Source organism: Aptenodytes patagonicus, chromosome 1 (genome assembly GCF_965638725.1).
Source record: "Aptenodytes patagonicus chromosome 1, bAptPat1.pri.cur, whole genome shotgun sequence".
NCBI classification, from domain to species: Eukaryota; Metazoa; Chordata; class Aves; order Sphenisciformes; family Spheniscidae; genus Aptenodytes; species Aptenodytes patagonicus.
In genome coordinates, this window is record NC_134949.1 from 89,609,561 (window position 1) to 89,637,417 (window position 27,857).

General features: G+C 39.7%; 1 protein-coding gene across 1 annotated transcript; it reads left to right on the forward strand.

Annotated features, from left to right (window-relative positions):
* Positions 1–25,805, forward strand: SPICE1 (spindle and centriole associated protein 1). Its single transcript, XM_076348258.1, has 17 exons — positions 1–107; positions 726–773; positions 1,870–2,016; positions 6,108–6,210; positions 6,985–7,106; positions 8,746–8,843; positions 9,101–9,243; positions 9,483–9,623; positions 10,418–10,683; positions 14,668–14,799; positions 15,473–15,620; positions 17,935–18,159; positions 20,245–20,639; positions 21,974–22,145; positions 23,359–23,461; positions 23,794–23,881; positions 24,765–25,805. The coding sequence occupies exons 1-17, from the start codon at positions 21–23 to the stop codon at positions 24,816–24,818; spliced, it is 2,472 nt and encodes an 823-aa protein (XP_076204373.1). The 5' UTR covers positions 1–20; the 3' UTR covers positions 24,819–25,805.
* The last annotated feature ends 2,052 nt before the right edge of the window (positions 25,806–27,857 follow it).

Sequence of the window (27,857 nt, forward strand, 5' to 3'; positions counted from 1 at the left end):
CTCCCGCGGCGGGGTCGGTGATGTCGCTGCTGCGGGGGCCGCGGCTCCGCGGCGCCGGCAGGAAGGGTCCCAGGAAGCCGCCGGCGGCGGTTAGGCGGGACTGGGACGTAAGTGCTTCCCCCTCCCGGGTGCCGAGCCGAGCTCCGGGCCTGCTCCGGCCTCGGCGACTCCTCCCGCTCCTCCTCCTCCGGCTTGCGGGCAGCAAGGCGGGCCCGGCGGCGGGGCTGCTTCTGCTGGGTGACACGCAGATCGCGCTGTGGCCTTTTACCGGCTGGGGAAGGGCCGGGGAGTCTCCGTGCCAACGGACGTGCCGGCTGGGGGGAGCCTCTGGAGGTCACCGTCCTCTGTGGGGGCTCACGTTTGGAGATGCCCAATTTGTGCGTAGATTTGGGCGGGGAGGGGATACCGTGACTGGGAGTTGCCTGTGCGTGGCGTGGCGTGGACATGACCCCTCTCGCTTCCTTGGTCCTGCTTGAGGTTAGGCCTACCAGCTGGCAGCCTGCTCTTTAGGCTGAAGAGCGGGCCTGGTCTTGACAGGGGTATCAATTTTGCTGATTGCCTACCTCGCTGAGGTGGAACGCTTTACAATGCCATAAAAATGCACCGTTGTATAGTTTTATGCTAATTATATTGTAATTGAGGGGTTTTTTTTAAATTAAACTTGAAAAAAATCCAGTTTGTCCTCAGTTCTGGCTTTTGATGTGTTCTCTGGTTCCCATTTGCAGAGTACCGTCCATGATTTGACAGTCCACCGTGCAACTCCTGAGGATATTGTAAGTTTAACAGCAATCACTGCTCCTTCTCTGTAGCAAGGAGATCTAGCTGGTTTTCTAGCATAAGTGTTTACCATACTTATGGGGATGTTTTCTGCCAATGTTTAATCTCCCTTTTTAAGCTTCTGAAAATACTGGCTCTTTAGTGTTAGTTCTTTGTTTATGATATCATGCATCCCCAGCTCTGGCAGTTGGTGTTTTTCAGTTTTCTGTTTCCATTGGGAAGCAGGAGCTGTAGTTTTTATTACAATAAAGTATATACCAGCATAAAAGCATAAAAACATAAATGCATAAAAACATAAATTCGTAAAAACTCAGTGGAGTAGTTGAAGTTAAGTCTTGTCTCTGCTGGAAGGACTGAAAGACATGCTTTATTTTAGGAATCTCTCTAATTCTGAGGCTATCCAATTTTCATTTAAACAATTTAGCATCATTTCTTTGTACTGAATGACCTGTTCATTACAAAATATGTGAATTCCACTTCATTTTCCTTGGTAGCACTGATTACCAGTATGTAATAGGCAGTATGAGCTGTTGTTGCTTGTAAATTTTGACAGGTTAGTCAGGACAGATGGGCACAAGAGCGGAGAGAGACTTGATTCTGTAGGTGGTTGGCTTGATAGCTTCCAGACACTTTAGCAAGCACCTCACACATTTAATGTGTTTAATTTGTATTTAAACTGAATCTCTCTCTCTCTCTCATTGTTAGAAGAAGAGAGAGAATATCTCTGGTGACTGACAGTGTTAAATCAGGGAAAATGCATTATGTCTTTTTATGCATATTATAGGTGCTAGTGTTTGGGTTTTGTCTCCCTTTACAGCTGAGAAAACTCTTACTGGGTCAGTGGTATAGGGCAGATGGAAACTGTGAGACTTTCCCCATACACCTTTGGAGCCACTTTAAATTTGGCTGGTACTGATGGCATTTTACACTTCTGGTTATTTGTGAGGCTGTCGTTGGTACTACCATGAAGTTAACATAAATAGTATTCAGCGCATGAATGATAAAATCAAGAAAAGCTTGTTAGCATTACCGTGCAAATTTTGCTTTAGAGTGTCCCTTGATTTTGAAATGGTTTCTTTCATGTTTACGTAGCTGCGTCGCCATGAAATACACAAATCAAAAAACAAAGCACTGGCGCATCTGGAACTGCAAGAGAGAGCACTGAAAAGAAAATGGAAGAAGCAAAAACAACCGGCTGCTGATTCCTTGGAGAAAAGGAAATTGACTCTGATGCGTGAGGTGAGAGCTAAATCTGCACTTCGGCCTGCTGCAGGTGATTTGCAGCAGTAGTGGAAAACTGCTCTTGCACATAGGTCAACGTTTGCTCCTCTTGTTGGATAATTTGACTTCATATATGCCTACACTCTCCCTCCTCTGTGTGTTGCGTGCATGTAATGATTGGAATAGGCTTTTCATATGTATCACATATATATAACATATTAACTGATCTATACAGTTGTGCATTTGATCCTTATTGCCTGGCTATGCTCTCTGTAATTCTGCAGGCCTCTTTGCATCTGAACAGGAACTGTTTGCAGAGTTGAACTGTGTGTTGTGAAAAAGATGTGCGTTCTTTGTGTTCTTACTGCTATCTTGCCTTCTCCTCCCCCATCTAGTATTTTTCTTTGATGGAAACATGAACATTTCTCTTTCTGGGAGGGACGTCCTTATCTGCCATCGCTTATTTAAACAGAGAAAATGCAGAGTCACAGGGGCTGAAAGGGTGAGGCAAGAAGTTGATAAGGAGGAGCTTGTCTGGAAGGAAAATTGACACAACAAAGGTTGAGGAGCTATGGCTGCTAGCAGACAAGCTTGTCATCTGGGGACCGAAAAGCTTGTTCTTTAGGCATTCTGAAGCACTCTGACTGACAATATATTGTTTAATTTGCTTTTGAATATTGAACTGCAGCAGCAAATCTAAGCTTCGCTAACAGAGACAGTAGCTGTCATTGTCTGAAAAGGGATTTCAGTGGTAGACAGACATCCTTTTGTTTCACATGGCAGGCGACTCCTTGCCATATGTTATGAAAACTAATCTCAAAACATAGTCATTAGCTTTCAGACCTCATCAGCACTTGGACAAACTGAGAATTGTTTTTGTTGGTAAAGAATGATGATGAACAATGTTCACCTAGCAGTTAAAATAAACATGATTTAGTAGTCCTGTAAATGTGCAGTGTATTAACCATCACAGACGTTTTCTCTCTTTCATCTTTTGTAAATTTTAAGAAGCATTTTTCTGATCTCTGAGAACATTCAAGCATAGACAGAAACAAATGAAAGTAGTTAGAATTGAAGATCACCTTCTAGTTTGCTATTTGACACCTGTTTCTCTGCAATCACAGTAGAATTTTTGTGTTAAGGATATCGAGCTAATCAAGCCTCAAACTTTAATTTTGACCTTTGTTACTTGCATGCTTTTGTGCCAAGTGCATTTTAGTGGAGTGTTCAAAAAAGCTGTGGACTTTTATACAAATTTCCCTAATGTAATAGCAGGCTAGTTTCAATAAGACTTCCATTCAGAAATAAATTATGTATCACAAAGGTAGATTAGACTATCCGCTCTAAGATTTGGCTGGACTACCTATTATTTGACTTTGTTATTTTGCAGATATGAAACTCATGGTTAGGAAATAGTCTTCCGTATTTGTTGCCATTTCTAATGACAATGCACAAATTTCAATTCCTCCTGAGTAGCTTTCCCCTTCATATTTAAGAGATGACTTTATTCAACATACTATGTGTCTACTTCTGAATCAGAGAAAAGATGCTTCCAGATAGGAAGACAAAAGGAGACGATGCCAGGCAAGATGAAACCCCTCTGGCTGTTGCTGTTTGAAACACTGGCATCTTCTTGTGTGTAGAGAAAAAAATAGATGGAGGAGAGTCACCATTTTTGCCTGTCCCTAGCTTAAATCTTGTTAATCGCTAGGTCCTGTTGTTCAGAGTAACTGGGGAGACTCTTCAGTCTGTGTCTCCCAGTACAGCACAACCGCTGTGGATTGTCTCCTTGTCTCTGTTATCTTGGTGATCTTTTTTCCTTATTTACTGCTGTGAGAGTGTAGCTTCCTAAGCCTCTTGAATCCTACTGAACTGCAAAAGACTCGGAGACAAAAACTAGGAAGATGCTGCTACTAGTTTGTTTTTTCTTGTAGTTGTATGTTGAAGAGAAAGAGAGCAAGAGTTATAAAATGGATGAGCAAAATTTTAATCTTTTGGGGATGTGTCTGCCTAAAAATCTGAATGAAAAAATAATACGAGTTCGTTTCTGTAACTGTGGCTTGTGAATGTGTAGGTACCACACTGATTGGTCCTATAACAACTTGTTTTTAAAATAACGTTAGTGTGTTGCACGGGAGGGTAGGTGCACGGGAGTGTGTTATCACAGCGGGGAGGTTTTAGGATTAGTCCCGTTTAATTATCTGTAGTAACAATCTGAAACAGGAGGGAAGATGAATTTTAATGAAATTCATAGGTAGTACTAAACTGGGACAAGGTACAGCACTCAGTGAATTTGTCGAGGGCATGTAAGTGGGCCTAGAGGGGTTAGAAGCTGATAACACTTCATTTTCTGCTGATCACAAGCAAATGTGAGCTAATCTACCTTGGGAGCAATGCTCTAAAAATGTTCATAGCATGTTCAGCAGGAGGGAGAAGCTTAGGAACCTGCTGATGCTGAAACAGATCTAGTAGGGAGGGTGAAAACAAATTAATCAGGATAATTTTTGTCTGATTAAACACGTCACTTTAGTTTTAATTGCGTTAGGGAAAGGAATCATGTTTTGGGACAGGTAAACTTTTTTTTTTCCCCCCCTTCTGCAGATCTGGCATGACTTTGTCTAAAAACTTGTTTTGACATCAGATGGCTAAATGGAAAGACTAGATTTAGTTAGTATCAAGTGTGAAAACTGAACAGTGATTTGGAAAAGTAGATATGTGAGATGACTGAAAGATGAATATTCACTGATTTGCTAAATTGGTTATGAGGAGAAGTGTAATGTATTGCAGTGTAATTCAGGCTCAAAAGACTAGAAAGACATGGAAACTAGGTATATGGGGAAACTTCTTGACATAACAAAGCATAGTAAAATGGGGGCTGGGGGGAGAACAGGTGAAATGCCACTGCCTAGAATTTTTTGAATGAGGCTGAATATAAACCAGCAAACTAATCAATGGACACTGAAAGGAACTCTGTGGAGATAACAGCATACAGTGCTCTGAAACTGCTGCCAACCAGTCCCTCTTATGATTCCTGGGGGAGAAAAAATTGTCGCTCTGTTTTCAAATTTTGAGTAGGAGGGCATACATGAGCCTGTCTTTTCTGTGGGATCTTCTAAAGTACTTGCAGACTCTCTGGCTAAATTTGATTAACCACGGTGAAGTGGAGGTCACTTACATATCTGGTCTCCTCTCAGGTGTTTAAGAATAACTACCTTCTTCCCAGGTTGTGGGATATAGTTTTACTAGTTTGCCATTTCCACCTTTGTGAATGAAACCACAAGTCAGTGAGGAGTTTTGAATTGTGTTCTGCCCATGAAGCTGTGTCCACAGTCAGCTCCATTCGGCTCACAGTAGCTGAATGCCTCTTGCTTTGCACTCAAAAACCTCCCTCCTTAGGAAGCAGCTGTTGTGGTGCCAGGGATGGACTTCAAATACTGGGGGAGAGCGACCTTGAAGAAGAAGCTGTGCCTTGTGAGAAATGCGTGGAGATTACACCTGGCATCAGAAGATGTTTTGGGAATCAGCTGTGTTTATGTCTGTTGAAACTTTTATGGCAGTATGTGGCCTAATTTTTAGGCAGGATTTTCAATAGTCATGGCTGAATGAAACAAGTCTGCCTGAATTGGTTTGGATCTAATCAAATAGTGCAGATTTTGGGTGTCTGTCAGATGTAGATAAGTGTTCTTTGACTCAACAACATTGAGATCAAATGATTTGAGGATGCATACTGATTTTATTTTTTTTTAATTGTCAGATACATGTCTTCGTTTTGATGAATGTGTCATAAACACCCAGCTTCTTGTTTGTGTCAGGCTGGGAGCAGAAGAAGGCAGTGAGAGGATTTGCTCTAATGAGAAAGAGTCAGTGCTGATGGGGGCCCCAGAAGTAACAACCGCTTAATTTTTCAGAAAAACAATTGTAGTCACTCAGAATAAAGTATGGTTTTTTGGTCTATCATAATTAGGGCCTAATTGCACAGTACCAACTTTGCAAACATTGTCTTGTTGGCTGTTCTCTCTCACTAACTGTTTAGAAGAACAATACCAAAAAACCAAAGGAAAAATCAGTCTGCTCAGATTGAAATATTGCCTTATACGCTATACTTGCAGATTCTGTCTGATCAATACCATTTGCAAGATGTATTGGAACGATCTGATCAGGTTATGGCTGTGGCAAAAGACTTGTTTGGGGATGTTCCTCGCACGCGAACAGGTAGACCGTCTCATTTATATGTGGTAGTACATTTAAGATTATCTCCTTGCTTTTCATAAATAGCCTTGCTTTGCAAAGTATTCTTTTTAACTGTTTTCATCTCATCATCTAACATAGTATGATTGATCCTGTTCATGTTGGATGAAACACAGATGAGGATAACACCTCCCGTGGCAGGGGAGGGTGAGCCGTGGCCGGTTATTCTACTGTATTGGTCCATTGTGGAATTTTGTATAATTTACTGTGAAACACCTGATGCTCACCATTTCCACAGCCAAGCTACCGGCCTATACAGAGCACCAGTTCGAGCCACTGTAGTAGTTCTGGTGCGCATTGCTACATGGGTTGACTGCTTGCTCTTGGATATTGTTGAAGATGTATCATCAATTCATGAACAAGGCTTTTCCTTTTCTTATCCTGGTTAGTGGGTCCTTACGCTGCTGAAAGGCAGGATTGGCTGTTTGCATGTGAAATCTTAAGCTTAGATTCTTTTCTCTGTAGGCTGCCATTCTCTTTCACTTACAATGACTGTTTCATCCTATATGCTTCTTCTGCACAAGTGTATTTACACAGGTGAGAAGGACAAAGGCCTGGTACATGGCCGAATGTATTAAGATAACTCTATGGTTGACCTTTGGCAGTTGTTTAAAGCGACATACATCCCTGCGACCCTTTCTGTGCAAAGTACGGGAGCTTGCTTTTTGGTACAAAGTCCTGTGACATACTACAGACCTAGTCCTCTGTGTTCTTCCCTATTTTGTCTGATTCCTCTAGGTTTCCCTAATGTAACAATGGCTCCTAACTGTGACCTAGAATCATCTCAAGGACCCATTGTACAAAAATGTGATCCTCCCACTCAGCTTTCCATCCTCAGTGAATCTGTCATGGATTCCCAGGTAATGTATATTCAGTTGCATGCATGTCCTGTAGCTTTTTTGTTTGCACAAAGTAAGAATATTCAAAGGTAGAGTTTCCAAGCAGACCTACACCTTTCTTCTGTGTATTGATAACATGTTGATAACATAGGTAGAAAATAGTATTAAATGGAGGTGAGTTGTTTTGTGAGACTCTGGGAATAATTTTTTTTTTTTTTTAATTTCTTAACCTCTGAATATGAGAGACACCAACTTCTTATGTCTCATAGAAGCTCTTTCATACAGCATGCTCTCCCTGCTAAATTCTGGAATTATCAGCAAGAGAACAAAGTAATTACAGACTAAGAAAACAACTCTTGTGTTACTTAACTAATTGCTACATAGCAAAATATGCCTCTGATTTTCTAATTATGTCTGCATATATGGGGACATAGCGAGTTGGGCTCCAATTTATTTCTGATAACACACATGTAAATGTACCCCAGTTAACTCCACAGCCTTGATTACTTCTAAAAGTTTTAACTTTTAATACTTCACATTCTTTTACAATTATTTAGATTAATTTAAAAAGTTTAAAAATTCTTTACATTTGTTTAAAATTTCATTTAGGTTGCCTTTGTGTTCTGTTTTCTTTTCATAACATGAGTTGTACCAGGAATGCTCACTGTGGTTTGAGAACAGGCATATGACACTCCCGGAAATCAGCTCACTGATGAAGACCAAAAGGGCTGTGGGAGTGAAAGTGATGGTGTCATATTCTCATGGTTCTCTAATCCTGTTTCCTGCTATCTTGTACAAATATCTGCAATTTGAGTTGCAGTACTGCTCTGTCATGTATTTCGATGTGGTATTTGTTTTTTGTTTTTTTTTTAATATGAAGAGTTAACTATAGCATCTTTATAAGCTGTATCACTGGATGCATGCTGCAGGATAGGCTTAAATTTGAAAGACACATGTACTGATAGTTGTCTGCTGAGCTTCTGTGAGATTTTCTTTTCCTTACGTGCCTATGAAAATTATAGTTAAAGGCTATCTGGTGAAGCCTACCCAGAAGCGCAGAAACCTGCTAATTTGAGGAACCCTAATTCCAAATTTGATTGCTTCAGTTTTGCTAGGAATGTGGTACGTAGGATTGTATTTTGTTCTGGTTGCATTTTACACATAGAATATAAATATAATTTTGCAGATCTCATTACAAGGTTGTTTAGCTTGTAATGTCAAGTGGTTGAAATTTTAGAAATGCTATAATTATGTGGCTTTTTCCATCTTCTGTCTGCTATATCTCTGTATTTGTTTTGGAACATTCTTTAAAGCTTTTTTATCCTAGTGTGTGTGGTCTTTCTTACTTAATATAAATCATCCAAATAAAATATTGGATATTGAATTAATTGCTTGCTGTGTTATTTTCAGAGACAATTGTCAATATTAGTATTTCTTAGGTACTAAAGTCCCCCAAAACTCTTCCCACAGAGGGGTGTGTTTTTCTTTCTTTTTTTTTTTTAATTTTGTTTTGGAGGTAGAAACTGAAACAAATGTGTTTGGTTTTTTTTTTTTTCTTGAAAAAATTTCAGAAAATTGATCCCTAACTTCTTCCTAAAGACAAATTGATATTGCTCTGAAGTCCCTTTTTTTTTTTTTTTCTTTGTTGTCTCCTAAAAAGGCTCTTAATGAAGTTGAAGAGGAAGCATTATCAATCTATCAATCAGAAGATGGACACCATGACTCTTTGAATTTCAAATCCAGCATAAATTCTGACAGGTCAGTACAAATATATCCATTCAGGTTTCCACCTTCTTCATGCTGGAAATAGATGGAGTTAAAAGGGTGTTGCATGGGTATAGTTAAGTTTCTAGGGAAACCCCTTGTTGTAACATTATTCAGACTGGGAATGAATGTGAGCAGGGAACTCACCTGAGCAGTTATAGATATTTTAAAAAGCTCTTTCTAGACTCTACAGATAATCTAGAATCCTGTTATCCTATTACAATTCACTGTTATTCTTGTTTTGAATGTAGGCTACTTCGGTTATTGAGAGAAGAAAATTCTTTGGTGAATTCTCAGTTGTGGGCTGAAAAGGATATGAGAAAAGCTACCTTGTCACAGGAATCAAATGTGCCTTTGACTCCAACAACTGTTTCTCCATCACTGGATCAGTCAGGTTGGATTTGCCAAATCACAGCCTCTCAAGGATTGTTAGGCTGTTCACAGGACCCTGTCTGGAATTCCTTTTCTGGGTGGGGGTGAGAGACAGAGACATGTGCTAATCTGGCTCAGATGAATTTCCAGACTTAAAAAGCCAGCTTTTCTAATAAAATTACTTTACCACATATTACTATTAAGAACATACCCGAAATATTTCATGTGTGTATTTTTTGTCTTGTTTTGTGTTCAAACCAGCCCTCAATGCTACCAATGTAGTCAAGAGAATCCATTCAAGACCTCAGAATGAAGGCGAAGAAGAGACTGCAGATTCCGCTTACACTGTGAGACAAGTGCTGAACCCGAAGTCAAGGAATCAAAAGCAAATTGCAGCAAAAAGTTTAGTACTTTTAAAAATAGCGTATCTCCCTTTGACCAAGGTCCTTAATATAATAAGAAAATGTAGGTTGAAAGGGATCTTTGGAAGTTGTTGTAGGACTAACTCCAAAGTTTGATTAGGCGGGGCCTTGTCCAGCCGAGTCTTGAGCATCTCTAAGGATGGACATTCCATAGCCCCTTGTGTAGTGTGTTCTTCTGTATTCCGCACGTTCATTGGCGAAGCAAAATCCATAGGAATCTGGGAACCATAAATATGGCCCTTTGATGCTGCCCATTACCTTGCTAGCCATGGAGTTCTCTCCTGTGCAGGGCTTTTCTTTTTCTGATATAGCTTTCTATTCTATGCTGCACAGACTTATGGTGCATTTCAGTCCCCATATTCTACACACATGTATATGTGGGGACTGACATCACATACAAACTGTAACATGAAGGGATTGTTGTAAAAGAGGTGCTCACTAAATATGAGACCTGAAAGCAGCTGATATTTTTCACTGGCTGTTCACTGGCAAACTGTTTCCATGCTTTTAACTGAGAAGGAGGAAAGTATAAACAGGTATCTAAGATAAAAGCACCAAACAATCACACTTGAGAGGTACTAACGCTGTGGCAGAAAATATGTTTTGATGATCTGAAAATAACTGGAATGACTGGGGACGTTCTTTGATGGTCCATTTCAGCTCAGGGCAAGAGAGGGCCTCTCCTTTGATTTATTTCAATAAACAATGTAATTTCATTGGTATTGCAAAGCTTTCTATGCAAGTTGAAATTCCAATGACACTTCCCCCCCCCAGTGAAAAGAAAACAAACTGCACAGAACTCTGCAAGACAGAAGAGAGATGATTCTCCAGCTAATTCAGTCCCCATTGACCTTCGGAGGGACAACAAATCCAGCCTAGATGTTCTCAACCACATGATACGTGAACTGGAGCATGAATTGGAGGAATATGAGCGATGTACAGGTCGTGAGGTTCAAAAAACTGAGAGAAGTGAAGGCCTCACCGGGTTTACCTTGTCACTGGTGAACGCTCTCTGTCGTTTGATGCGCTACCTCAAAGAGGTGAGAAGACTTGAATTACTTCTGTAGACTGAATGAAAAAGGGTATAAAGTTTATTTTACAAATGTGAACTTTGGTCTTTCCTGGCTCCCAATCAGTTTACTTTGAAGTCTGATTATCATTGCTTATTATTTGGATTGCATGCAATTAGGAATTAAAACTTTTAGTTTGCTAGAAACAGGTATTCTTAATGAAGAGGGAGGAGTTGACTGCAATGAAAGTCTCTCAGTGACTATCAGCAGAAAATAACAATTGAAATAGTTTTAAATTTGTTATTTAAAGATATTCAGAGTTGTAGTAGGGTATTAACTACAGCCTTGTTTACAAATTCATTGTCTTCCTTTGCCTCGCAAAGGCAATGCTATTGTCACTAGAGCAGTGGACCCAAATCCCCAATTTTCTTTGAGGGATTCCTTAGCTCTCTTTTTCTATCCATAGCAGCAACTTCACCTTAAGCAAGAATGACCTGAAGTGCTCGCTATAGCAGTGCACAGCTGGGGATCAATGGAATTCCATAAAGAAGACTACCTGTAAGCCATGTAGAACTCCTTTTTAAAAAAGAAAAAGAATGTTTTTTATTTCATCTCTAACCCAGAGCTACTCAAGATGCAGCAGTGGCTCACAGATTCATTGGGCCTATGTGAAATTTTGAACCAGATTGTGACAGTTGCTGCACTCCTAATAGACACAGCAGAATATGTTATCTAAATCCCAATGCTCCATTTCATAGCAAAGGCAATAGATTCCTAATGAATGTGGAACTGTCCCATTTTGGTTCCTTTTCAGAGTGTGTAATAATAATTGGGGAAAAAAAACACTGTATTTTAAAATTTAATTTTTTTTTTTGTCTGGTTGTATAATAAGTTATTCCTTGTATTACCCTGTATTTAATCTATATGGAAGCATTTACTTTAAGACCTGTCTCGGAAGCAAACAATAAATAATAAATTCAAGAGTAAAAAGCCACTACCATCAGAAGATGGACTTTGGCTGAGAAGATCTTATGTTTTAAAAGAAGTTAAGAATGCTTGTTCTCTGTTAAGGTTGTGATACCAAAGCAGGTATTAAATTTGGTTCTTTTGCAGTTACGGGGAAGGATCTTCTGGACTTCCAATAGAATGTTTTCCATTTATTAGGAAAACATCAATTTAATAGCATCAAATTCATATTATAGTTGCAGTTATAACCCTATTCAGATTGTCTTTAATTTGTGTTCCACAGAAATGAGTTATTCTTGACCCTCAGGCTTCCTCCAAAACGACTCCAGATCTTCTTTGTCATTTTTTTTCTTTCCTAGTTGCTGCTTTCTCTTTATGAATGTAACATTCAATCTATCTTAAGAGCTTTTATCCTATTCAGACAGAAGGCCAAGGAGTCTTGAGTGTTTAAGTAGGCTTCTTTTGAAAGATGTATACTAACTCTTACTTGTATTGCCAATTTTTACTGAGCACCTCTATGATGTTGTTTCTATTTTAATAGATGTGTTACCATTCCTTCCTCCCAGGAGTTGATTGTTGCTTGCAGAATTGTCTGCAACTTCTTTAGATTTACTACCTAAATTCATGAGTAGAAATATGCAGAAGTCGCTCAAGCTACAGAGTGTGGCTAATCATATTCAGAGTTGCTCACGATGGACAGTGTGCATCCATAATCTTCACTGATTTCTCCCCTTTTCATGGAGCTTTAATTAGAATTAGAATTTGAGAATTCACTGGGAGGAAGCACAGCTTGTCTGAGTATTTCCTAAAACCTGGTCCCTGTGATGCTAGGAATAAATCAAGTGCTTGTGTGCACCATCTGTCTTGCCTAGCAAAGAGAGATGTTAGCAAAGTTCCAGTGCCTCAATTACAGCTGGCAATGCATTTCAAGAAAATGACTTTGCAGCGGTTGTGTAAAAAGCCTCTGATTTCAGGTAAACAATCAGTCTTCATGAGGTTTTGAAGCTTCTAGAAAGATTTTCTTCCTCTTCTGGGGAGAAAATAATATTTTCCAGCTTTGCTGCAGAAAAGCTAAATGCAGAAAAATTACAATAAAGGATGTTACTTAATGTATTCTCAAAGCTATATATAAAAAGTAGGAAGAGAAAAATTACTGAATCTTTCATGAAAGTTGTATTAATAAGTGATTAAAAAATCAACTCCTACAAGAAGAAGGAGGTAGTGAATATAGAAGAGGCTAGAGAAAAGGGGAAGAAGAAACTTTGGAAATGTTTGCCAAGCTATATGAAATTCTTAAAGGGAAGTGGATAAACCTGACTTGGTTCCTAAATGAATTTCAATGTCATCTGCCAAATGCTAGAATTAACTCCCCCCTGACCCCCCTCCCCCCTTCTGCTAAAAATGCTATTTCTTTGCCAGACTTGCAGGGCAAAAAGTTAGAGTGTATGCATGCTACATTAATCTGTGTTGCTATGTTCTCTATCTCTGCTTCTGCCTATTCTGATGCAGTGTAAAAGCTTATGTGATTAGAGGTACACCTGTCAATGGACTGGAATGAAGATACTTCTTTCAGGGTATACCAGACGCAAATCCTACCTGATGGTAGGAATGGGTGTATACAGCTGTTAACCCTGACGCTGTCCCCATGCATAAATGTAAGACACATAGCTGCTTGGAAGCTTTTCCTCCAAGACAAGGTTAACGCTCTGTAGGGCAAGTAGATACAATAGCTCATCCAGATGCTCTAAGGCATCAATAGACTTCATCACTGCTGCCAGAGTTAAAGTTTTTATTCTGTGCTATCTTTGGTTTGTAAAAATATAAGACTGTCTACATTTTTTTCCATTTTCTGTGTCAGCCTGCTTCACTTGGATCAATACAGAAAAGCTGTTCTCTCTAGTTGGAAGAGAACCAGAAAATGGATGGCTTGTCTCTGATATGCTTAAAGGAGGTATATCTGCCTGTCTTTGTGAGTAGCGACAGTATCTGTGATTTAGTCTCAAAAATATTTATTTATTCATTCACTTTATGTGGCTGCAGAGCTGTTTTGTTTTAATACTTCTTCCTTGGTGATTTTTCACTTCTGGTCACAATGCCACCAGAAAATAATCTATGGTACGTTATGGGCAGCTCATGCTCTAATTTTGTCTGTGCAGCAGCAAAGAGCACCCCAATTGCTTTTCAGGATCTCTTGTATTTTGGAGACGGGATGTATTTCTCTTATTCAGGGATCCCTTTGAGTAAATCCAGGCAACCGTCTGGGGAAGGGCTCCATCTGCTAATTCTGATGTGTTTATGTGACTTTGTACCTTCCACTCTTTTAGCTATGATGGTCCAAAAAGTGGCAGTTGTGTATTCCATTTACGCGTTAGAGGTGGAAGGGACTCTTTTGTGTCTTGTACAGGAAGCCTGGCTACTGCAGTGGTCTATCTTAAAATAATAGATTGATAACGTCTTTTGAGGGCAAGAGGTTCTTTACAGTAAGGTCTTTTGCCTCATGCTCAAGTAGATTACTTAACAAATAAACCTTTTTGTTGTCTTTAAAAAAAATAAAATAAACGAAACCCTCTAGAACGTCTCCTCTCCCTGAGGGAAAACATTAGAAAGCAAGTATTTTCTCCTTTATTTAGTCAAATTTGTCTTCATTAATGAAGTAAGGAAACTAAAGAATGGGCACAAGTAGCAGAGGATACTGATGAGCATCAGCACACCTGGAGTTATTTGATTACTGCATGAAGATTCAGTGACTTAAAAAATGGTATCTGTGCAGAGTGACAATGCTTGTAGTTACAGCCTGTAAAAGTTGTAAAGGCAGAAGAACAAGGATGTGTAGGATTCCCTACAGTGTGCTGGAGTAACAAAGAAGGAACAGTGAGCTCGCTGACAGTTCTCAAGCCCTGAAATAGGATTTTGTCGTGAAAGTAATGAAGTCAATTTAGCAATAGTGGGAAGAGCTGTTGCAGTGTGATGTCATATGGACTCCTTCCTGTTTCCAAATATGAATCTGTATTGGTTTATAGTAGGTTTATAACTTTTCTTTCTCTTCAGAGTGAAATGCAGCTGTGTGAGAAAGAGGTGATGAGGCAGCAGCATGAGGAGATGTTGAATGAACACAGAGAACTGATTGATGCTCTGACTGCAGAAATACTTCTGGTGAGGGAAGAAAATGTTACTATGCAGGTACTGAACCCCCCTTGCTCCTTTCCCATCAGGATGACTTGTTAGAATACTGAGTTGTGTTGCAAATATGGGCTGAGATGCATTGTCTCATGTTCAAGAGATTTTGACAATAAACAGAAAGAAAATTATAAAATTGAATGAGGAGCCTGAGAATTATAATAGCAGGTATGAGGTGGGGGGAAGGAATGATTGGAAAGTCATTATTTTATCTTCACTTATAATGTTTAACTCTGAGGCCTGAGAACATGCTAGTTCCTTGAAACTGAGCTTTACTTTATCAATCTAAAAGTTTAAGCGTCTTCTTCCACACTTCTATACTGTTAACACTACTGGAGCAACAGAGTAGACTAGATGTAATACTACATGTTCTTTTTTTCAGTTTGCAGTGGAGGTAGATTTGTTCAATGGTTATGTTTGGGAATGAAGCAATAAAGCAACCTTGGAGAGGAAGGGGGTGTCATGAGTTAGGAAAAGGAAAAACAATTTATTTGAGTCAGGAGAGAAAACAAATGAGAAACATGGAGACACTAATACCTCACTGGAATCCTACAGATTCATGCAGTGGTATTAGGAGGCCAAATTTCTTCTCAGGGCTGCTTGTGGTATATAATTTTCTAATTCATGTTGCTAGAATAGAAATTTCTGTATCTCTTTTTTTTCCTTCCTCCTTTAGAAGAAGCTTCAGCAGTACATGACGGTAACAGATAAACAGCTGATCTCTCTCACACAAGCATTTAAAGGCCTCCCTTTGGTAGAACCTAGAAGAGAACAAAGTCCAAACCATTTTGGAACTGCAAGCAAAGGTCCAGTGAATGGCCAAGGTGAGTGTATGCATGTGTGAAGGATGAAACAGGGGTTGTGGTTAGTTTATCCCTGCAGTGGAAAATCTGGTATTTAATAGAAGTCTGCTTGAATAAATACCTCTTGTGTGAGCGTGACTCTCACTGCTGGAAATTCATGTGCCATTGGTTCTGCTGTGAGTACAAGCGCTTTGCTACAGATTATTTTTTAACAACTTCATAGATTGTATTCCATCCCCATTGGCATCCTTCTGTTTGGATCAGGACTTCAAGATTAACCTTTTAGCCAAGTCCTGGGCTTGAGCTTGAAGTGATACATAATATATTATTTAAAAAAAAAAAAAAAAAAAAGGGGGAGGGGACTAGCCTTCCCCCATTAAGATGGCTTACAAAGTCAGATTTATTCTGAGGGTCCTAAAAAAAAACCAAACCAAACAAACCAAACCCAACTGAATCAGGATCTCACCTTTCTGTTGCTGAGGCAGCCTGGCAGTATGAGATTGGTTCTGCCATAAGGCGCTGGAGGTCGCTGCTGACCAGAAACAGCAGCTACTGAGGCCTGTTAACTAACCAGGCAGAAGTCTGTTACTTGATATTTGTGACTTTATATCAGAGGTGAGTGACCAGCTGAGTGATATATGACATCGATGCAGGCTAAGTTAAGCCAGTAGCATTGATGGCCAAACTAACCAAACATGATTCACCTTGTACTTTTAATGTTATTTCACCAGGGAGTTTTCTCCCAACTGTCTTTCCTGATAGGTTGTTTAAATGCATTGGTTTTGCTCTTAAGGCCAGTAACTCCTTGTGAATCCCAAGATTCCTTGGAGCTATTTGTATTCCTTAGTTAAATGTTGTTTTTGTGGACATTTTTGTGGTCAAAAACTTTCTTCCTGGCTGTTTCTGTGGGGTTGTCAGAAAGAAGCCACGTACCAGATCCCTTTTTTGTGATTTCCCCAGGCTTTGTAAAAGCAAACATAAAACCCAAACAATCAAAAAAGTGCCCCTCAAAAAAAAAACCAAAACAACCAACCCAAAAAAACCAAACCCCAAACCTTCTTATTCAACAATTCTGCCAGGACTAGAATTTCCAAATCTTATTTCCTTGTTGGTCTCTCTTCTCAGTAAAAGGCATCTTCCTGAGAGGAAAGCTTCCTAAAGTTACAAAAATATATCTTCCTCTTCCTCCTTCAGGAGATTTCTTGCGTCCTTAAGGCATCTGACTGGATGTGAGACATTTGAGATAGCTAGTTTTAGCACAGAAACCATGCGTAAGTTAACATAGGACTTCTCCGGAGAGAGGAAGCATGGTTGAGAGAGGAGTGGGGGGGATGTCATAGTGAAAAATAGCATGTGAGTAGAATACGTTGGAAATGCAGTTCTGTACAGTGAAGCAGAGCAGGAAGATCTTTCTCATTTTTTGCCAGGGTCATTGAATAGTGGGTGGCAGGTTTTATATTCAGCCTTAGAATCTCAGTAATGTGAACCACAAGCAGTATTTTATGCAAACAGCCTCTTCTGGCTCTTTGCCTTTGAAGGTGCCTTTTGTCTCTTGTGTTTTGGGATCAGATACGTTCTGCTTAATTTTCTGTTAACTTCTCTTTTGGGAACAAATGTCCTGAACAAAATGGTGAAGGGAGAATTCAAAGATAGCACTGACGGACAAGTGGATATAAGCACATTAAAATTACTGTGGTCTCACAGCTAGCTACGACTTTGATTTCATGCTTTTCATTTTGTGCCTCCTTGGTATGTTCAAAGTAGATGGCAACCTAGACACAAACTAGTTGTAATTAAATACAGAAGAATAACTTCTTTTTTTACTGATGTCTGATTTGAATTAAGTCATAAAAAGATCATCAGAGAGTTCGAAAAAGCTTTGAATTGTTTTCTACTCCACCATTGTTGCCATCAAATTTATAACATAGGGGCATTAGGACGAGTGCGTAGGTCTGCTTTTCTCAAGAGAGTATTACCAAATGCAGCTCACTTAAATACCTATTCCTCAGAAGTCACGTGTCTGTAAGTCTTATGCATGGGCTACAAACAGATCTCTTACTAGTATCCTGAAATTGTGAGGCTACATGTAAGAGCTCTTCTTGCTCTTAAGGCCAGTAAAGACTTGTATTATGCTTGAGTGAAAGAGTTCTGTACCTGGGGATCAGAAGGAAGTTAGGAGTGTGCGGGGAACTGTCTGTCTTTTCAGATACCTGAATATGAGTTGTTGTCGAGATTTTTTTCCCTACATTGCTATTGCACTAAACCAGATTTTTTCCCCCCCCCCTTTTTTTTTTTGTTTTATTAACTTTTATCCCTGCTTTGTCTTTTTCTTTAGAAAAAACTGATTTGAGCTATTCTGAGCCCAGGACTGATGCAGGCAACAAGGAGAATATGCTGAAATTCCCACAGGAAGAACTTCCTTTCAAGTTTCCCCCGAGGCCAGGTGCCTCAGGTGGTGCGGCATCAGGTAGAAGCTTGCCAGCTCACGTTTTCCAGCCAGCTGTACTGTTGTCACCACCTCGCCAGAAGAGCAGTCAGGAATTGTCTGCCCTCCACAATGGTGAGATTTCTCTGGCTGTAGTAGACTTGGGAGTCTGTGTAGTGTGTTACTGTTTCAATTGTGCACTACCTTTGGAGATGTATTTTCTATGGAATATTTTTAATCTGTATGCGTGGACACGTTGGCCCTATAGCTGGAATATCCTACTTCTGCACCCAGATACGCATTTCGTTTCTTTCTATGCCTGTTGCTAGATTTCCTTTAGGCTTTCTGTACCCTGCGGTTCTCCATCTATTGTCTGCAGTCCTGTCAGTGGCAATCCAGACTGGCATTTTTATTTTGTACGGGTTTTGATTGTCACTTCTGTATGATTTGCTGTAGCTCTTTGTCTATGACGTACAGCACATCATCTCCAGATTTCCATCTGCTGGTGGTGTAATCCGGCCTCCATCACTGTTAATGGTGGGACCACTGAAGACTGGAAATTCAGTGCCTCTGCAGCCCATGCTGCAGACAAACCAGGATGTCTGTAGGCTGCGTGCTCTTGCTTGGAGCCAGTCTTCCCAGCAGAGGTTTTTCTAAAAGCTTTGGGAGCAGGTTTCCATTGGGTTTCATTTAATACACAGGAAGTGGCTGAAGAAGTTTTAGGTGAAATTATGTGGTGCCGGATAACCAGATTAACTCAGTCTTGTGTCAGTATCCATAGGCTTCAGGAATTTTATAGGTCAGTAGCTCAATTCTGGTTGTTGGGAGGAAGAAAGTTCATCAGGGGTGATTAGGGGATGTATTTCTCATTTAAACTTAATGAAGTGAGCAGAAGGGAGGACCCTTTGTGACTCTCAAAATTAGCTGTTTCCTCCTGCAACTGTCACCGTAACCATGTGCATCTCACTGAATGTGCTAGGGCCCTGTAACCCTCTGTTGTTGAGAGGCGAGTAATGATGTCTATGGCTAGCTTGATGGTTGCTGACAGGAAGTAGGGCACAGTAGTGGGGTTTTGTGCCTTCCCTCCTCCTTTTTTTTCCCCCCCCTTTCAGCTGTGTTGCTTTGTAAGTCTTTTCCAAGTCAGAAAATTAACCCAAAAGTCCTTTTGATTCAAGGAGTTGGCAGGACAATTGAAAGTTTATATCTAGTTCAAGCTTTTGGCGGTCACCTATGCTGCAAGGAGGCACGTAATAAATCAAGAGGAAGTGAACTAAAGGTAGCTTTCTGCAGAGAACAACATCTGGCTTCAGTCCCATTGAGAACTGTCAGATGTTGTCTGTCATTTGAAACAAGAATATAAAACTGTATTCCTAGACTTCACTATAATTTAGCTGTGTGAGAAATGTATCGTTACTCTTTTAAGACTGTTAAGGATGCTAAATGGCTCAACAAATGTTAAACTTCTTGAATATTTCTTTATGAAAAAATATTCATAAAACAGATTTATGTGTAAATTTTTAAATGTCATGCTCTGCTCAAGAGGCAAAAGCTAAAGCTTAGGAAGGAATAGGCTATTTGGTATATAAAGCATGGAAAATCTGGTTTTGATCACAAAATCCAACTTGGACTTAACATGTAGCAGCTGACAGTGCTGTACCATATTTGGTCACGTGTGTGTGGTGTGTTATCAGTTTGCTAATGATGACCACAAAAAATACCTAACTACTTTTGTTGGCTAGAGTGCTTCCCCTTTCTTAGGGGCTGAGTAAATAACTAGTTTATTATTATGCCAAAAGTCTTGTATTATTTTGTTTTATTATTCTAAAAGTTTTACCAACCCAGTATAAATATCAGAACTAAAACACAAACTTACAGTTTATTAGGTAAGGTAAATGGATATTGGAAAATGGAGGACTAACTAAGAAGTAGCGTTTGATCTATCAGCTAAGAAATTCAAAACAATTAATCTTCTTCTCTCTGACTTCTCTCTCAATCTCTAATTAAATCATGTAAATGTAAGATTATTTGCAGTAGGAAATATTAAACCTGGTAAGTTCTTGCAGCAGTATCTTGCATAGAGTGATTTTGATCACTCAGGCTAGATGTTACAATTCAAGTTCCTGCCTGATTATTAGTAGCCTGATGCAATAAAGTCACTTAGTTTCCTTGTTGAGGATCACATGTCTCTTTCCTTACTGTTCCTTTATTCCTTGTTTGTAGTGTTTACAGCCATTTCTCAGTCACCTGAAAACACTGAAAGAGAGCCATGCAAGGAAAGGAGCTCACCTTCCTCCCTGAGAACACAGAGCATAACTGAAGAAAACTGTGTCATCTCTCAAAGGCAACCAATTCCTCCTGCAGACAAAGACTTGGAGAGTTCCCACGAGAAAATCAGTCTGTCCTGCCCAGGTGACACTAGAAAAAACAGCACAGCTGAAGAATTATTTCAAAATGGTGATCTGCTGGGACAGATAGCTGAGCTCACACGGCAGAACTCTCTAATTAAAGCTCAGCTGAGCAAATTTAGGGGCTTCTCTGAAGACACAAGTGACTGCCTACATCAGCCAGACCCAATAGGAAATGCAAATTCTGGTCCAGACTTTTCACAAGGACAGGTGAGAATTTAACAGAAAAGGAGGGCTGGATTCCCCTTTCTGTTGATCTGCTTCCCCATAGCTTACTGATGCTTTAAGACTGTTTCTTTCCTGTTGTCAGTTGTTTTAAGGAAAAGAGTATTAAAACAAATATTCTCTTCATTCATTTGCTTGGAGACTCACGATATTTTTTTTTTTTTTTTTTTTTATCATTCCCTAAGGAGCTCAACAATAGTTTCTCATATTGGGCCTATGTTGTATATGAGTGCTGAAAAGTGTGCAGCACGTTTGTAAGTTCAGGACAAGGTTATGCTGCAAAAAGAGGTGTGATTGCAACGTGATCAGGTTGTAGCTTGGATAATATTAACAGTGAAGGCACTGCACCAACCCACAGGTTCTTGTCAAGCTTGTAAACTACATATTTAAATCCATGCCATACCTCTCTTCTGCTACTGTGACCCAAAAGCCCGTGAGATTAAAGTTGGTGCAAGTACATCTCTGGCAAATACTTAATTATAGCGTATGTACTAGTTGGATCTGGCTTGTCTGTCCTGCTGTGTGGTGAAAATCCCAAAGTCTTTGGGAAAGAGAGAACTTGAATGCTTCAGTTCACACAGAAAAACCTTTAATCTGCAACTAAGCAGCTATTCAGTGGCACCCCAGTGAGTGGAGTTAACATCACAGAAATGCCTAATCCCTGGCCTTGCGACTGTCTTTACTTTTGTTCCATCGCAGTGGCTGAGTTACTGTTCGATTAAGGATCCTCAAGATTTTAAAATTCCTCATGTAAATGTAGGCTGAGCATGTTGTTGCTTTCCACATTGTATTATGTTGTGTAATGTTTAGTCATTTAGTTGTACAAGATGATGCAAATGTTTTTAAGTGTTGTTTTTGTGGAAGCAATTACTGGAGGGGAAGGGGTCAAAGTAGATGAAAACTTGTTTTAAAGATGAGTTCCAGGATACTTCTGCTAGAAATCTGCTTTTGCTTCCCCACACCATCCTGAATATGTGTCTCTCTGATTAAATATTTTCTTAATTATGGTTAACTGCTGGATGGTTGGGGGTTTTCTTTTTTTTTTTTTTTTTTTTTAAATGATACAGACAATAGCTTTTTTTTCCTATTTGTAGGAAGAGCAATTTAAAAATATTGTTGCATTTAGTCAATTAAGGACCTAGATACAGGACAGTGAAAGGGACAAAATCAGATTTTCCACAGAAGGTGCTATATAATTATGTTTACTTTCAGTTTGAAAATTAAATGCATAGAAGCACTTGAATGAATCTTGCATGCTCTCCCTGAAGGCACAAATTGTAAGTTTTTAATTGGAAGTCATTATCCAATTATCCAAGTAGACTCATCTTGTGGTATCGAAGAGCTTGGAGGAAAGAATAGCAGAGCTGAATCGTCAGAGTGCAGAAGCACGTGATAAACTGTTGCAGCTAATAGACCAGCAGAAATTAGCTGCTGCCGATACGGTCCCCCCGATGATATCTTCTGTTCTGCCCCCATCCCTAAATTATTCTGGTAAGTACCCAGCTTCAGGAGAAACAAGAACTAGTAAGACAATGTTTTTCCCCTTTTGGGAGTTCTCTGTCCATATCTGATTGGATCAGCGGTTGTGGTCAGCAGTACACTTGCTATTAATGGCTGTGTGGTACAAACACTCCTTACTTCAGAGAGATAAAAACATATCAGCTAAACTTCTCCTAAAGTTAGTTTCTTAATAATTAGTCTGCTGTAAATATCATGCTTCATGGTAAATCTGTTCTTTGCTATGTCCTTGTCCGCAGAACAGTTCTGCTACATAGTCACTGATGGGCAGAACTAGGCTTTTTAATCAGTCCTCTCTGCTGAGAATCTTTTATAAAAAGACTTAAGTATTTACATCAGGCTTCTAAAAATCATGGCAGAGTGGTTATCCAATTCTCAACCACATTTTAATTTTCGGTCTTTGGGTGCTCTTTCCATCAGACTACCTTGCTTGAGTTACTGCCAGTGCTAATAGAAAGAAATAACTAAAGCTTCCAGTCATCTGAAGAGATAAATTAGTGAAGGGAATATTCTTGCTGATTCAAGCTTCAGAGATTAGCTGCCATGTGTAACTATATAAACAAAAATACTCTCCAGCAGGCAAGGGCTGCTTTATCTTTTCCTGGAGTTATTGCAATTACAGGCAGAACTGCGCGTGAGCATGTACACATGCTCTAGGACACCCGCCCTTTCCCCCTTCCTAAACCACAGAGGATGCATAAAGGGAAGGACTTGAGGGGGAGAGAGGAAGGAGGTGGAGGAGAGACCACGTGTGTGTGTGTGTGCGCATATGCATGCAGGTGCATATGCCATGACTCATGCAGTGGGATCGTAACACTTTAGCACTTCTATGGCTGTTGTAACATAAATTCAGCAAGAAAAGTAGAATCTTAAAGGAACAAAGTAGAGAAACTGGAAGTCTCTAATCCTCTGATTGCCAAAAGCCAGAGGGTTTATCCATGGAAGAATCATTCTAGATCTATGCACGTTGTCCATAGTTGCTCTGCATAGCCGCTTTCAATATGTCATTTTCGGAGAGTGGGTATGGGGTTGAATAGACCTTCAGCCTGATGTTTTATGTCTGCTCTGTATATTCTATGCAATTGTGAAGAGTTACGTGATGCCCCTCGAAAAATGGGAAAATGAAATGAATGTTGTGCAATGTTGCTGTGTTCTCATCAGAATCAAGCTATTATTTATTGCCTAGAAAATGCAAGAAGGACAATTGAAGTATCTATTCCCGTGGCAGTTGCTATGGACAGCTCCAAAGAAGACAGTGTTTCCCCTGCCAGTATGACCAGTATAAGAAGGTAAAAGTTAACCCATTACTGTTTCATTTTTATAGTATCTTGATTACCCATGCAGCAGAACTTGAACACAATGGAAGAATCGCCACGTTTTTCTTTGGCTTCATGGGCTTTCCCTGATTTCATCACGCTCAACTCTGTGGAAATGGGACAAAGGTCCAATAGCTTTTTCACAACTTCCTTTGTTTGTATTTAAAACACCTGCAATGTGACATAAGACAGATGACATCGGTTGTCCAAGACTATTGATGAGGGTCCTAACTCAGGATCTGAGACATGATTCTAGTAGTTACTTCCATTTTTCACTTTTTCAATCTCATTTTGGATGTCTACAGGTCTGTAGGAGACTCTAGCAAACCTTGTTCACCCCTGAGTGCCACGTCAGAAAGTGTGCAATTAACTCCTGTCAGCCAAAGACCAAAGGTAAGACTGAAAAATCTTCAGCCAGAAAGTTTGAGTGCAGTGTTATATAAGGAAAAAGCAAGACAGATAAAGAAGGGGAAGGAACTTAGTCATACCTTAAATCTACCGAGGCCAATAGTAATCGATTCATGGCAGTCTGGATTCTGGACAATTGGTAAGGGGAGCCCTGAGTGCTAATGACATTAGTTGTTTGCTGCCACAGAGCTGTTATTTACGAGTGAATAATCCTGTAACTACGTTTTCTGCTGTGGCGTCTTGATGTGTTAGAACTGTGAACCTTTGGCAGTCTTTCACTGGTGGCTGCAGAGAGTTTCAAATAATCATTATGGTGTACTGGTAGAGCTACATATAAGAGGCAGGTGAGCTCTTACCTAGCCGTTGCACAAGTCAGTTGCTGAAGGATAAATAAATCCAAATGCAAAGAAAAATCACCGATCTGGTTTTCTGATTCCTGATGTGCAAAGAGAAGAATGAACTGCAGCAGGATGCTTTCATGGGGAACTCCAGGCAGTAGTACAGTCTGGTAAACCAGTCATAGATCTGTTTGTATGCTTGAAAGCAACCATGAGGAGATATTAATACTGTCTTTCCTGATGTCCAAAATAACCTAAATTAATAAAGAGAAACAAAGTTAGGGTCCAAGACTCCCTATCCTGACAGCAAAGTATACATCCCCAGAGGGGAAATTTGGAATACTTAAGGTAGACGTGGCTTAAACTAAGTGTCTAAAGCAGGTGGTGTGACTACCTCCGTGGTGCCTATGAGAGACAATTGCTACGTATCAGTGAACTGACACGTAGCAATCCTACACAGGCCAGCACTAACTAGCAAGTCTGTGGGAAATCTATGATGTATGAATTTCAACTGGTTTCTCCTTTTGCAGGTGGAAAAGCAGAAAGAAGAAGGCTGGTTTGCATTGTCAATGCACATTATGTAAAGGAATCTGCGCTCAAGTCCTGTATTTTTTTTTAATTCTTTTTTTTATGAATGACAATTAGATCACAGTAGTCCCCCTCTCCAGATGTACAGTTTAACTCTGAAGTGCTTTTACGTCAGTGCCACTAGTATAAAAAGGTCCATATGCTTACTGTATTTGTGCCGTGCGGAGCACTATAGGAAGTCCCGGGAATGAGTTTCTGAACCGGACATGCTGCTGTGACGTCACCCTGTTTCACTGAATAAATATTTCACAAGATTGTAGACTGAGGCTGCTGTAGCAATACAAATGAGTATCTGATATCTGCGTTAGATATGCTGAAGACGGGAGGTTATAGAAAATGCATGTGAAACTTTCTGGAGCATGTATTTACACAAGATATGGGAATGAAAAATTCAAGAAAAAACTGAGATGATGGAATGTACCTATGTTCAAAAGCAGCCTGGAGATTAGGAAGCCAGTCTGTTCCTGCTGGATAAGAATTTGCATCAGAAATAATTTGTTCCTTCTGTGGCTTACAGTTGCTCCCAAAAGTTGTGTTTTCTGTGCAGTTAACATATCAGGGATTACATTTGGACTTGAGGATTGCGTTTTAAAAATTTCATTTAATTTTTTTACAGTAAATATAAAGTGACTATTTGAAGTTGAAATCAGAATCTCTTTGCTCTCTTTGATACAATAGAAAACTGTGATATAATTGTATTAAGCTGTTTTGTTATGTGTGTATATAATACTCTAATGACCATGTTTTTTATTGGTTTTATTTGACTTTTTAAAGTAGCCATCATTTTATTATTAATGATTAACAATAAAATCTAGGACTGTGAGGAAATGCTTATATATCTGTTCCTTACATTGTAGTAAACCTGGGCAAAAACCTTTGTAATGGAGATTAAAAAAATGAAGAAAAATCTGCAAGTCTGGGGAAGAAAATATCTGCAAGTCTCAAAACCGGATTTTGAGTAAAGTTGTTTTTCTTTTTTTTGACTGTTAAATTTGACCCTAAAGATATTGATGGGTGGGGCATTAAAAGGGGCCAGCCCATATCCTTTCAATCAGTTCAGTTTTAGGAGAACGAAGAAAAGATACTTCTCTCTCTCTTTTCCTCCCCCCCCCCCCTTTTTTTTTTTTTTTTTGTTGTTAAAGGCGGGTTTTCTTTTAAACAGATTTAGAAAATCTAAAAAATGTGGGATTCAGAAGAGGACCTGTTCAAATATTGATTGACACTTCTGCAATTTATTTTTCCAGTGTTAACTTTGGGAAGTGAAGGCGGCCCAGAGTCCTGTATTTTGTGAAGTAACAGTTAAAATTGCTTGGAAGAAATCCCCCAACTCATGCAGAGGCAGGAATGCCAAGGTTGGGGTGAACTACGTAACCATAGTGCCCACACATTAGGACAGTTGCTTCTGACTTCCTCCAAGCGAATGGTTGCTACAAATGCTCTGTAAAGTCTGAGATTTCCTTTTGGAATATGGGATTGGAAGTAATCTTTTGAGTCGTCATCTGGTTTCCTTAACTTGCAAGCTGCTTGATCAAATAACTAATTGTTTGTAAGTTGAGTCATCTAGCTGTATTCCTGTCTAAAAACACCCAGTGAGATGAGAAATACTGCTGGTTTTCCTTTGCGTTGTTAGTGAAATCCGAGACTCCTTGAGATTGTCACTGAAAATCGGGAATAAAACTCCTTAACACTGGGTGTATTAAAAAGCAGGCATTACTTCATTCGGCCGGGTGCATGGGGGATCTCTCCACCTAGCATGCACACCGTCTGTTGTATCAACCGTCCCTTATATGTCTCTTCGATATACATATTCATTATTATTCCAAGAAATTATCATACATATTCATTCTGTTTCTCAGAACTAATTATAATATCTGCATAGTCTTTCACGCATGCGTTTTGAGTCCTTAGGAGCATCTACAGGTGTCTTAAGTGGTCTCTGGTGGTCTCTCATGGTCTCTCATGATCTCTGCAGGAGGTGAACTTTTCTTGAACCTTTGGGCCCTTCTCCTTATATGGTCACAAATTGGCTCATCACTGCCGTTTGCCACAGTTTTGGTTGTCCTTGTCTGGTTTCTGCTAGTACTTATCTATGTCATGATGTGCTTGTTAGCTTTGGCCTCGTATGCTTGACGCATGCTTGATTAATCCAGCCCTTTATCTTACAACTATTTACAACAATTCCCCCTTTGAGACTTCCAAGATCCTTTTCTTGGGAGTCTCATAACTCATGTTCGTAATAATACGAACGTAATACGTAATAACACTCCCAGGCTGCCCAGTGAAGTGGTTGAGTCCCCATCCCTGGAGGTATTTAAAAGACGAGTAGATGAGGCACTTAGGGACATGGTTTAGTGGACATGGTGGTGTTGGGTCGACGGTTGGACTTGATGATCTTAGAGGTCTTTTCCAACCTCAATGATTCTATGATTCTAATATATGCCGGGAGTTCTACGTAAGATTTTACAACATCGAGTGAGTAAAGGGACACACTGTATCATAACACAACTCAATATACACATTACTACTATTCCCACTATAACTGAAACTATTTTCCTAAGCCACCGTAGGTTAGGTAACCAGGAAGTGAGCCAATCCCAGTTCCACCAGGATTTTTCTCTTGTCTTTTTCCATTCTTGCACAACCCTCTCAATTGATGATACTCTGGAGTGTTGAATCTTAAAATCATCCTCTATATAACTGCAGCACTCTTTCCCTATGACAGCACAAGTACCTCCTTGACTAGCTAATATATAATCTAAAGCCATTTTGTTTTGTAAAGTCTTCATCCTGACTTGCAGTAGTTCGAATGAAGTGCTATTTAATACTTCAACAGCGTCATTAGCCAATCGTTCAGCTAAAGCGCTCAACTTACTTATATATGTTCCATACTTTCCAGCTGCACACATGGGGCACATTACATACAAGAACCTATTCCCCTCACTAATTATCGGTCGATCGCTAGTGTCTATCATCCTTCTATGTCTAGGGCATCCTTCAGGTAAAGTTTTTGTAACTGTAAAGGGTGGGGCCAATGT

Coding starts and splice junctions, on each gene's coding strand:
- SPICE1 (XM_076348258.1), top strand. CDS start 21: ATGTCGCTGCTGCGGGGGCCGCGGCTCCGCGGCGCCGGCAGGAAGGGT. Junction 18,160..20,244: donor ATTGTCTGCCCTCCACAATG/GTGAGATTTCTC, acceptor CCTTGTTTGTAG/TGTTTACAGCCATTTCTCAG. Junction 23,462..23,793: donor AGTATGACCAGTATAAGAAG/GTAAAAGTTAAC, acceptor GGATGTCTACAG/GTCTGTAGGAGACTCTAGCA.